The 12,740-nt window shown below is 38.6% G+C and overlaps 1 protein-coding gene across 1 annotated transcript in view; it reads right to left on the bottom strand.

Annotated features, from left to right (window-relative positions):
- The window catches only part of LOC143890162 (rho GTPase-activating protein 7-like), an 89,242-nt gene extending 80,642 nt beyond the window's left edge, over positions 1-8,600 (bottom strand). Inside the window, exons 1-3 of the mRNA XM_077394768.1 lie at positions 8,268-8,600; positions 7,343-7,379; positions 1,438-1,514 (exon numbers count right to left, since the gene is read on the bottom strand). Coding sequence (XP_077250883.1) covers positions 1,438-1,514; positions 7,343-7,379; positions 8,268-8,318 — 165 coding nt within the window. The 5' untranslated portion in view covers positions 8,319-8,600. The remainder of the gene's footprint in view (positions 1-1,437; positions 1,515-7,342; positions 7,380-8,267) is intronic.
- Between the last annotated feature and the right edge of the window lie 4,140 nt (positions 8,601-12,740).

Below are 12,740 nucleotides of genomic sequence, written 5' to 3'. Positions count from 1 at the left end.
CACAACTATGGCAATAAAGAGAAAAATCTCTAACTCTCTGACCCTCTCCCGCCGTGATTTTGTATTTTTGATGCTTTGGAGTGTTGTTGTGTTCCCTTTCTTTCCTTGTATCTTGACCACCTCGGTCTTTTATTTTAATATAATTGACTACCATTTTCAAAAAAAAAAAAAAAACAAAGAGAGATGGGTGCAAATGATGCATGGCCCAGGTGCTGGACTTTGATAAAATAGGCCAAAGTCCAACCCTACATTTAATCAGGCGCAAAGCATCATGCCAAAACCAGAACCTAAGCATCATAAATATTCAGATGAAACCCGGCCAAAAGTGGGCCAGGCCCTCAAAACATAGAGCTGGGCCAGCACAACTTCTACCCTGACATATGACCCCAATGATATGCATGCATAAGAAAGCAGTGAATGATAATTTTGGGGTGGTATACCCATCTGCCAAAGATGGGTATATTACTACATGGATAGATGGGTGCAAATGATGCATGGCCCAGCTGTTGGACTTTGATAAAATAGGCCAAAGCCCAACCCTACATTTTAATCAGGCGCAAAGCATCATGCCAAAACCGGAACCTAAGCAGCACATGTATTCAGATGAAACCCGGCCAAAAGCGGGCCAGGCCCTCAAAACATCGAGCTGGGCCAGCCCAACTTCTACCCTGACGTAAGACCCCAATGATATGCATGCATAAGAAAGCAGTGAATGATAATTTTGGGGTGGTATACCCATCTGCCAAAGATGGGTATATTACTACATGGATACAGATATTTATTGAAATATTCATTCAGATGGCCAGTAAGTACTTCTAATATTCATATGTATCCAAATCGAATAAAGCAAATTCAAACGTCCTTCAGAAGAAGGAAAAAGGGATGTGTGATTAAACATAAAAATGATATTCCTAGAGAGACAGCTTGCATATTGTATAGTTCTAAATATTTATGTTAGAAGAGGATCAATAAAACAACATACAAATTTCCAATGTCAAAAATATATTGCAATATAATTTAAAACATCAAGCCCTGAATGACACTCTTTTGGCCTCAATGACGATTAACTTTATAACTGTTTTTTCTTTAAAGAATATATCAAGTTGAGTGACTCAATTTCCCAACTCAATGGAATGGTGAACAGATAATTACAATCCTCAGCTCTAAATAGAATAATGGAGAATTGTGCATCAGAAACTAAGCATGGCAGATGAGATGAAAACTATGCTCACTTAAATTTGTAAAAGGGTAGGAGATTTGTTACAGCCGATATTAAACATAAATGATTACTGCACAACCAATAGCAATTACCATGATTATTGAAATTATATACAATGGATCAAAAGGTAGATTTTTTTAGAATATGCTGATAGTAGACAGTACTATTAAAACAACCCAAAACATTGTGCTCTGAAATACTGCATATAATTTACTGACAGGATCATTTTTGAAGAAAACCAAAGATGTGCGTGTCAGGATAAACCAACGCTTCTTCCAAGACTTCCAACCTATTCCTGCAAATTTTCAACAAAAAGGTGCTATAAGCACTTCATGATAAGGCAAGAAATAAACCATATATTACAGTTCAGTTATTGTGTATCCTGACTCACTGCATCCATTAATAACAAGAAGGCGTGACACCAGCCCAAAAAATTAAAAATATGCACTACAATATGATCCTTCGAAAAGTTTAAACGGTAGAAAAGGATAAATGAATTGTTAACCAGACCAGTAACTTCCGATGATGAACTTCTCAACTCAACTTAACTCAACAAAAGCTTTGTCCCAAACTAGTTGGGGTCGGCCAAATGAACCCTTTAGAAAAATTTCATGAAGGTGAAAGGAATCTACCCGGCTCAACTTCCGATGATGACCTTGTATGAGAAAAATGACACAATATTTTTTTTAATGGAAAAATGACATAATATTAGCACAAAATGAATGTTGATATGGCTGCTTGGCACCAGGCAACAGATATCCAAGTCCAATTGCAGTTGATCTAAACACAAAGACTGGTGATCCTGAAGGACAATATCATTTGCAGTTACATGACCTGTAACTTATGAGACATGGGCCCAAGATTTGGTGAATTTATTGCTTTGATGAAGCAAGATGATATGACAGAGATATGAGAGGATGCAAGAAAAAAATGCTTGTATATATCACACACACAAAAAAATCGTAAAGCCAACAGTTTTACTTGAAAGTTTAGGAAACAAAGAAAAGCTTAAGGATGAGAGTATTTTTTTTTCTCTTCGGTGTGGTGCTCAACGTCTCTTGTGGTACGTAAGTCTCTGTCATCTGGTTCCTTCCACGCAAGACGACTAGGATCAAATGGTTTTAAAGAATGCTAGGAAATATAAAGATCGAAAAGCTTTCATCGCAGAACTGCGAAGTTGGACGATGCTAGAATGCTACCGGAGACATTATTTTGAAAATCTTACGATTTACGACTCAAATCAAATCTTAGATTTCTATTTGAATCCCATGATTGGATCTTAATCTGTATGAATCTTGCGATTTTCGATTGAATCTTATGACTAAACCGTAACTCGTACAATTCATGCAATTTACCCTTATTAAGTTTTGCATAAAAGAAAGTAGGATTTTCTTCCAAAAGACCTCATTTCCCTTCTGCAGAAGAAGCCTTCAAAAACCGCTTTGTGAGGAGGAAAAAGACAAAGGAGGAGTTCAAATAAATCGAACCAATTTGAACCAGTTCAACACAATGCATGTGTTTGAGGGCATTACCTACATCGATGAGGGAGACGACTATAACGAGGACAACATCGACGAGTTATCGGTTTTTCATAATTGATATTTGTCATTTGACGTTTTTGTTAAAGTATAAAAGATTAAATACCGGCCGTCCCCAACAGCTTAAGCTTTTGGAGAAGTTGGTAAGTTAACATGGTATCAGAGCCAAAGGTCTCGAGTTCAAACCTCCCCAATGTCAAAAAAATCCACATGCAATGGTCGGCCCAAGGTGGGACCACATGTGCCACGTGTTTGCCAAGTGGGCCACACGTGAGGAGGGGGAGTGTTAAAGTATAAAAGATTAAATACTGGCCTTCTCCAACAGCTTAAGCTTTTGGAGAAGTTGGTAAGTTAACAGTTTTAAACTTTGAGAATTGATATGATCTTGTGTATTTTATTTTACCTTAAGATTATTATCTAAAATGCAAGGGTTTGGATGGGAAATAGATGATTAGTATGTGACAAGTTTGTCGGCAAACAATTTGTATTATGATATTAAATAACTAATTATGGTAGTTTCTATTTAAATTAATAGATTTGCAAAAAAATGAATATTTGACTTTTTTTTATCATCCTCTAATTTGTATAATTAACTTATATATATGTAAATCTTGTGATTTACGAAACGATTTACGAATCAATCGCTAGACGATTTAAGATTCGATTTCGATTTTCAAATCACTGTACACAAATAATTAGGTCATTTTTTTAATGATGAAGAAATATATTAAAAAAGAGATATAGTACAAAAGCCACCCCACGGCCAAGGAAGACCGTGAAAGGAGCAAAGAACATGTACAAGGATGCACACAACGCTACAGGGAACCGCCCCTCAAGGAGGGGGGAAATCAAGGATCTTGAGACCTCGCTTGACCACCCCCTCCCTTGCTAGCCTATCCGCGTCACTATTGGTTTACCGCCTTACATGGTTGAAGGATATGGATGATCCTCCTAGTCGCTCTTGGATTTCATCAAACCAATGCATAAACCTCCATGGGATGGAATGACTTCCCTTTAACCATCTTATTACATTTAAGGAGTCTCCTTCGACGATTAATCTATCGAAGGAATTCTGCTCCATGGATATCAGCCTCTGATAGACCGCTCTAACATCTACCTCATTGGAGTCGGTACTCTCGATCGAACCTGAAAAGGCCCATGATGTTGCGCCTTCCTCATTCCTTAGCAAACCTCCTATGCCCGCTGGCCTTGAGTTGCCCATACTAGAGCCATCCAAATTAAACTTTAACCACCCAGGTCCAAGCGATTCTAATGCAAGTAATTCTTCATTTAACTTTAGTTGGGTCATCCTTCACTTAATTTTTAAGTTTCTCTATTTTCGCAGTGGCGGGAGCCTCGTGCACTGGGCCGCCCCAAATAATCTTGGGATATTAGTATGAGAGAGTGATTCACACTGATCGATTGACGGAGATTTGCTAGTATTTGTATTTTGTTATTTGATTTAAGAAATTTTGGAATTTTATATTGTTTTTGATAATTTGATTGGAAGGTATGGTAAATTTGAGGTTTGTTATTTCAATTCTGTACTTTCTTTTACTAAAATATGCACCAATTTGGCCCAAAAAATATTGATTTCTGCGTTAATTGGTTGATAAGAATCAAATCAAAGTCAACAGTTGCAGATCCAAGAAGATGCAAAACAGTCATTTCTAAGATACCCCAAGTCAAAGAAGTCAACCCCAAGCTTTGGTTTGGAGTTTCAATAAAGGAGTGGGCCCAATACGAGAGCTAGAAGAATAAATTGAGATTTTTAAGATATTTTAGTTTCAATTTTTTTTAAAACCACTTAAGTCAGTTTGATTAAAAGGGAGGACCCACTTCATTACCACGAGGGCCCACTTCATTCCCCGGACTCTGATGCAGTAATAACCTGCAAAGGCAACCCACAACAAGATCTATTTTGGCATTCAGTTGGGACCATTGATCCCTGCAAATGTGCCACATGAACTTGGCACTGCTTATGACAGCGACACATCGAGACTCAACGGCAAATGGCAAAATTACTAAAAATAGGGAGCCTAATCACCATTCTCGAGAAAGGAAAGCTTGACGCCATGGATGCCTAACGCACCATCATCCTGCTTGTTTCGAAATGTGTGCCCCTATTAAGCACTTGATCTCCTCAAATGTGGCAATAGAATCCATGTGAACTAAGCTAAGATCATGCCTGGTCGGCATCTTCTCATCTGAATTCAGATCTTGGAATTGTAATGTTACCAAGCATATTGAGCTAAGATCATGCCTGGTCGGCAACTTCTCATTTGAATTCAGATCTTGGAATTGCTATGTCATATTATTAGATGCATATTGATATTTTGAGGAAACACCCAAGCATTTTTTTCATTGCAGCCAGACTTCTAAGGTTTGAATTTCGTTTTCTATTTTATCCAGATCCAATGAAAATAAATAGTAATGGTGAATTTTGGAAATAGTGAAATCGGTCAATGGAAAGAAAGAGAGAGGAAGGCATAAAGGAAATTCCTTTCCTGTAAGCTATCTGGCTGATTTAGAAGAACAGAGATTCCAGAACTTTCTTTGGAGCTTATAAAAGTCTAAAGGGTTTGGTATCCTCTATAATTGATGAAGACTCTAAAAGATTATCGAAACAAGAAGTTTTCAGAAAAATCCTCTCAATAATATATTTCTTGATGCGTGTGGGGATTTCAAAAAGAAAAAAGCCTGAAGTTGTGCATAGCTCCTCCTAGTAGGCTAAAGTTGAAGTTTGATAGAAGCAGCAATGTTAAAGTATATGCTCTCGGTGAATGCATAAAAGCTGATTTGGATGATGTGAATTCTGAATTCTGATTCGTCCATAAATGTCAATTTGGCTCTTACGAAACCTGTTGGTGATTGTCATGCTATTGATGTGAAGGTCAAAAGTAGTGTTGAATGTCATGGAAAATCTTAGACAATATAAAGGTCGGATTGAATGAGAATCATCTACAGTTTTTTTCTTTCTTTCTTTTGAAAAGGATACTCATCTATAATTATAACTTGGTTAAAACAAGCCTCCAACCACCTTGACATTTAATTCAAAGAGATGCAAGATGTGTTCAGAGCCCACAAGGAGAGTAGGATTTCTCACATTCACTGTGAAGGAAATGCTTGGGCTGATTTTTGTCAAACTGTGGTGTTTCTTGTAGTAACTTAATCGCTCGGAAGTATGCCTAATCTTTATCAATTTCTTCTTTTTGGATCCCTTTTATTTGGGGCTTTGTTTCTTTGTGTTTTATGTTTTAATAATAGTCCATTTGATCAAAAGGAAAAAACATCTAGAAATGAGGTTTTGAGCATCTTTATTTCAAAAGATGATCCTAAATCAGTTTCGTGTCAACAGTAAAGTCCTTCATTCTGCTAAAGGAGGGAATGTGTTTTGCATAGTCTCCAACGCTATCTTCGAACAATTGTATCAAGTTTCAAAAGACCTGCCCATATAGTGGAGGGAAATATGTTTCTATATTCTAGGTTATGAACAAATTTGTTTACACTTGTGTCTTATTAGACTTAGATCGATCAATGTATTTTTTTTAGTAAACCACTACTTATGGGGCGGGGATTTTGTCCCCGTAAGATGGGGGGAGGGTATGGGGATTAGATATTCCCCGTGGGGAGGGGATGGGGATTCCCTGCTATCCCTGCACTGGGGAGGGGACGGGGACGAGGGAAATTCCCCCGCACCGGGGAAGGGTGCGGGAAGTGCAACATCCGGCCCCGACCCGCCCCGTTGCCAGCCATACTTAAACCCTAAATTGGAGATGGAGAGGGAGATAGATTGAGAGAGCATACCCAAAAAACCCCAATAGACGAAAACTCCAAGAGGCCCAAAACCCGTTCGCAGCTCAAAACCCTAATTCCGAAATCGGCTAATCCCTATTCTCTAAGACATTAAAGAACATAATTTAGAAGCGGATTGATGAGATTCTATATAGCAAAATCTCATCCAATAACAATTCAATAATGATAAATTTTAGAAACGGATGGCGATGGGCCGTGACTTCCGAACAAGAATCCAGGGAGAAAAGAGTTTCTACTCATTTTCGCCCCTACAAAATCGGAAGAAATGTAACGTAGCCTAATAAAAAGACCGGGTGCAGAAAAATTCGCCCTTAACCGTTACGGTAAATGTTAGACATTTTCAAATTGGTTACCAGCTAGAGTAAAAATCATCCAGGGACATGTTATGCTCCTGATTCAGCAGCACTAATTTAGACCCCGGTATTTCCTTTATCTTGAATGGTATATCAACAAAGTGCCCCATAATTTGCTTGTATGTAAGTGTACGCCCATAACACATAAATACATGTCTCAATGCAGGATGTATTCCGAAAAGGATGCAATTAATTTACGCGCAGGCCATTATAAAATTAAAAAAAAATGGATCAAATCGAAGGGCAAGCCATGAAATAGAAGCAGAATCCAAGCACCCGGCAATGAGGCCTCAACTTTCATCCACACATAAATCAGATGCTCTCATTCATAAACCAATGTCCAGCAAAACAAGTCTTGAAGAAACGAACGATTTTCATAATAAAGAAAGAAAGGAAACAATGAAAATCTTACTAACCTTTAGATGATATGAAAAGTGGGCCACTCTTGAAAACCTGCAGAATAAACTCGAATTTCAAAGAAGAAGCCATATACAAGAACAACCAATAGCTCTAAATACCTAACATTGCCCCAAATTAATCATTAAACTCTCGAAACAGGCAGAAACACATCAATACCACTCATTAAATCTAAATTTCTTGATCCATAACCCATCGCATCTAAGGCCCTGTTTGGATTGCAAGAAAAACATTTCTTGAGGAAATTTTTTTCCTAGGACATTTTCGTTTCCACAATTTATACAGAACTGAAAAATTTTAGGGATATCAATATAAATTAAAGGTCCCTGTAAATGAAACATGAACTGCAGTTGTTCAAGTTACATTTTTTCATAAGTAATCAAACAATGGAAAAACGTGAAATTTTGAAAAGTTTTGTAAGCTAAAACCTAGATTTTACATCCTAAAACCTGGATTTTGAATGCGTATATAAGGTGATTTTATAATCTAAGATTATAAGATCCTGAGTTTTACAAGCTAAAAACTATATTTTTTAAGCTAAAACCTAGCTTTTAAATCCTAAAACCTGGATTCAATGCGTAAATAAGGTGTGTTACCACTCAGTCTGGTACAATCCAGATTTTAGCTTAAAAAATCTAGGTTTTATCTTTTAAAATCCTAAAATCCTAAAACCTGGATTTTGAATGCGTAAATAAGATGTGTTACCACTCAGTCTGGTACAGTCCAGATTTTAGCTTACAAAATCTAGGTTTTAGCTTATTTTCAAAATAATAATAATAATCTAGGTTTTAGCTTACAATCCAGGTTTTAACTTAAAAACCCTAGGTTTTAGCTTCTAAAATCCATGTATCCAAACGGCCTAAAGGAAAAAAAAAAAAGAGAGAGAGAGAGAAAGATACAGAGAGAATTAAGCAGAATTTTTACCGTGTTGACTCCGGTTCTAGGGCGCTCGAATGGCGCTAAAGAAGCCGACATTTTCCAGCAATGCCAGAAAATTAGGGCAAAGAAAAAACCCTAACAATCGCTACAGATTTAGAACATTTTAACCCTAACATTTCCATGAACAGATGGGGTAAAAGGGAATCCAGACCTAGAAATGAAGGTAAAGGGGGCGGATCTGGAGCGAGAGGGGGCGATTTTGAAGAAAAAATTAGGGTTTTGTTCCGGGGGTGTATGTAAACCAGAGAAAGGAAGAGTTCATCTCGTGACGAAGGGAATACTGCTGTATTTGTCTAGAAAGGGTGTCTGTTAGTGGATTAGGTGTGTCGCTGAAACTACTTACTACGACTGATGACTTTAAATGGTGGGCCCTGATATTTTACCCCCTTGACGGCTATTTCCGCCCCCCCTGACGGCTGGCTAACGTTTTCCCACCATTTAACCGGTCTCTCTCTCTCTCTCTCTCTCTCTCTCTCTCTCTCTCTCTCTCTCTCTCTCTCTCTCTCACAGACACACACACAACAGGAACAGTTGGTGGGATCAACAGAAACCGTTGGTGGAATGGTGGGCCCATCTTTGAACAATGTAGGCCCCGCCCATACCACACACCATAGGGTAATCCAAACCGTCCATTTGATGGGCCATAAACGTAAATAGGTTGTGTCCCAAAATATTATTTCCATAGGCTGATCCTAGCCCTCCGATCTAAATAGAAACTACATCTTATGCAACCTCTATAGATTATATGGTTGTGATCATCCAACGGAAATGATTTTTGGGGCACAACCTATTTACATTGTGGCCCATCAAATGGATGGCTCGGATCATCCTATGGTCTGAACGGCACACTTCATTTTCAAAAATATGGGTGGGGCCTAAATTGGTACGAACCACATAGGATGATCCAAACGATGGATGGCTTGGATCATCCTATTTTGTGGACGGTAGGCTTCAATTTGAAAAATATCGATGGGGCCTACGATTTGGGCCTTAATGCTAGTGTACGACCAACTCCATAGGATTATCCAAACCATGGACGGCTTGGATCATCCTATGTTGTGGGCAGGCCTTAATGTTACTGTACGACCACAGGATGATCCAAACCATTCATTTGATGGGCCAACCCTTTTTGGGGGCACAACCCATTTACGTTATGGCCCATCAAATGGACGGCTCGGATCATCCTATGGTCTGGACAGTTCACTTCATTTTCAAAAATATGGGTGGGGCCTAATTGGGCCTTAATGTTACTGTACGAACCACACCATAGGATGATCCAAAACATGGACGGCTTGGATCATCCTATGTTGTGGACGGTACGCTTCAATTTGAAAAAATATCGGTGGGGCCTACGATTGGGCCTTACTGTTACTGTACGACCAACTCCATAGGATTATCCAAACCATGGACGGCTTGGATTGTCCTATGTTGTGGACGGGCCTTAATGTTACTTTACGACCAACTCCATAAAATGATCCAAACCATTCATTTGATGGGCCCCAATGTAAATAGGTTGTGCCCCAAAAATCATTTCCATAGGATGATCACAACCCTACAATCTATAGAGGTTGCATAAGATCTATTTAGATCGGAGGGCTAGGATCAGCCTATGGAAATGATATTTTGGGACACAGCCTATTTACGTTTATGGCCCATCAAATGGACGGTTTGGATAATCCTATGGTGTGGTATGGGCGGGGCCTACGTTGTTCAAAGATGGGCCCACCAAACTGTTGTGTGTGTGGAGAGAGAGAGAGAGAGAGAGAGAGAGACCGGTCAAATGGTGGGAAAGTGACATATAGGTTAAATCCTAACGTTTAACGTTAGGCAGCCGTCCAGGGGAGAGGGAAATAGCCTACAAGTGGGTGGAAAATATCAGCGCCCTAATTTTTAAGTCATTGGATTTTTACCTGCTTTTGACGAAAGTGGAGAAAGAGCTACGCTCCCCTGTTAACGTTTTTCGCCCCCGTACGATAATGCGCCCCACTGTTACCGTGAATTGTGGGCACAATTCAACGCTTTTGACGTCAAATCACATCACAAGGAGGCGCAGTATCCTAAATTAGGGCGAAACAATCATCTATAAATAGTATTTTTGTCATTTTGGAAGGGGAAATGATATCAGCATAACTGCATAAGTTTGTTTTAACAAGGGCGATGATTTCTTCACCCCCCTTTAATACGCATTCGCCCCCCTTGAAACGTGATTTGACGTCAAAAAGCGTTAAAGTTGCCTACTGTTTAACATTATAAGTGGGGCGAATGCGTACTGCAGGGGGGTGAAAATATCATCTTGTATAAACTCAGATTGTTTTTTCTTTTTTTAAAATTGGCTTGTCAGAGATTTTTGAGAACGGTTTTGACATTCGACCGCTCTTTAGATAATAAATAACAAGATGAGTTGGTGCAATTATTAAAATATGGTTGTGCTGATATCATTTCCCTTTATGAGGCTGGAGGTGAATTTTTGCACGATATCAACTACTGGAGATTTTATATGGCGCCATATACAGCATATAGTCGTATCGTTCAGTATTTTTCAAAAGGTACTGTAGGGCCCACTCAATAGGATGATCTGAAGTGTCCATTTGTTACGCCAGAACATAAATACAGTTACGGCTTTAATAATTAATGCTCCATAAATTTCTAATCTCATATATTATTTTCCAGAGAACTAACATTGTTTCTATGCAGATAATTTATACTCTTTTTATTCATGATAATACAAAAATCAAGTGATATAAGATATAAGAGAGTACTTTCTAAGCCCCCGTTGTGAGTGCCAAACCAATTACGTTGTCATGATCTTAAATGAACAGGCCTTTAGGCATTGTTTGTTTGAGAATTACGTTTAAATTTGAGTCCATTAATAGGCTTGGCCCTTGCAATCGGTTGCCATAATCTGAAATGAACAGGGCCTTAGTAAATGATAATCAAATTACATGCAGGTCAGCATTAAAACTGTTCAAAGTAGGTCCCTACTTGCACACAACAATTTCTACATCTTTCTCTTGGCAATCTACGGCAAAAAGAGAGAGGAAGTCGGTCCCCATCACCGTCTGTTGTGGAGTAAGGAGAAATACCGGAATGGAATCCTTCCAGTGATAGCAAAACGATATTCGGCTTTCGGTATGTTCCCTTTATTGTTTCAATTTCAATCTATATGGTTAATTATGATTTTCTCAAAATTGAACCGCCAAAGATCCGTTGCCCGTATTCCTTTTATGATGAACACTTACACTAAGGGCCTGTTCGTTTGAGACCATGACAGCTTGTTGTGAGCCCAAAACCTATTATTGGACTCAAAATAACATTTAAATTTGCGTCCGATAATAGGGTTGGAGCCTACAATCCGTTGTCACAATCTCATACGAAAGGGGCATAAGTGAGAAGAGACAAATGATTTTTAATTAGCTATAGTTTAATTTTTGTCTTATTCATTTTTTAATCTTTTTTTTTGGTCGCACGTGCCACCCCATGCCACAATTGCTCTTACTTTCAAAATGGGTTTTTTTTTTTTTTTTTTTCATTCCCTACTTATAAGTTATTTCCTCGAAATAAGCCCACCACGAGAGGAATGGAGTAGGGGGGGGTGCCACATTGTTATACACCAAGGTAATCCAAGATTAGTGCTGCCCACAGTTGGCAGATGCGGGTGAGCCATATGATAAGCTGGTTCTATAATGACCCAAAGGCCAAAAGTCACTTGAGATGTCATTTTTGCATAACCAATGGCCATTGCCCATTATCGATGGGGTAATTTTGAAGTCATCAATTCAGACAGATACCTCCAACTATCATCCTTTTACAAATCATTTTTGATTGTGAGAAACCGGGACCGGTTGGAATGAGTGGTCTTATCTTAAGATGAACAAGGAACCTTTATAGCATTATGCAGTATTTATCTTCACATTCAAATCAATCACACTCTGCATAGGCCTACACATCTGCAGATTATTGGGGATTTCTCGGCATTATCATGGCCTTGTTCAATAAATGCAATAAAATCATGCAATAAAATCATTTTTTTCAAAAAAAAAATAAAAAAATAAAAAAATAAAAAATAAAAATAAAACCCGAGCGCAATACTATGCTCCAGATCGCACCCACTAAGGATCACCATCAAATCACACCGATCTTGATCAACAGCTCAGATATAGGTGAAGCTCTTGCAGGATTCCACTCTGGGAGTCTCTAGCCTCTCTCAGTGTCAACTACACACGTACGGCATGGCCCGCAACATAGGATGATCCAAACCGTCCATTAGATGGGCCACAGGCTAAATAGGTTGTGTCCCAAAAATCATTTCCATAGGATCCTAACCCTCTGATCTATTGAGGGTTAGGTAGAGATTATTTAGATTTCAAACATTCAAAATAGTGACTAATTTGGGTGCTAAGTTAACTTGGGTCAACGTGTTCGACTGAGAAGGAAGTAATTACTCTCTTGTTGGCCAAT

This window comes from Tasmannia lanceolata, unplaced genomic scaffold, assembly GCF_043159265.1.
Source record: "Tasmannia lanceolata isolate RefF3 unplaced genomic scaffold, GAP_Taslan_0.1 ptg000002l, whole genome shotgun sequence".
NCBI classification, from domain to species: Eukaryota; Viridiplantae; Streptophyta; class Magnoliopsida; order Canellales; family Winteraceae; genus Tasmannia; species Tasmannia lanceolata.
The sequence above is the reverse complement of the archived record's forward strand: the minus strand, read 5'-3'. Positions and strand labels throughout refer to the sequence as shown.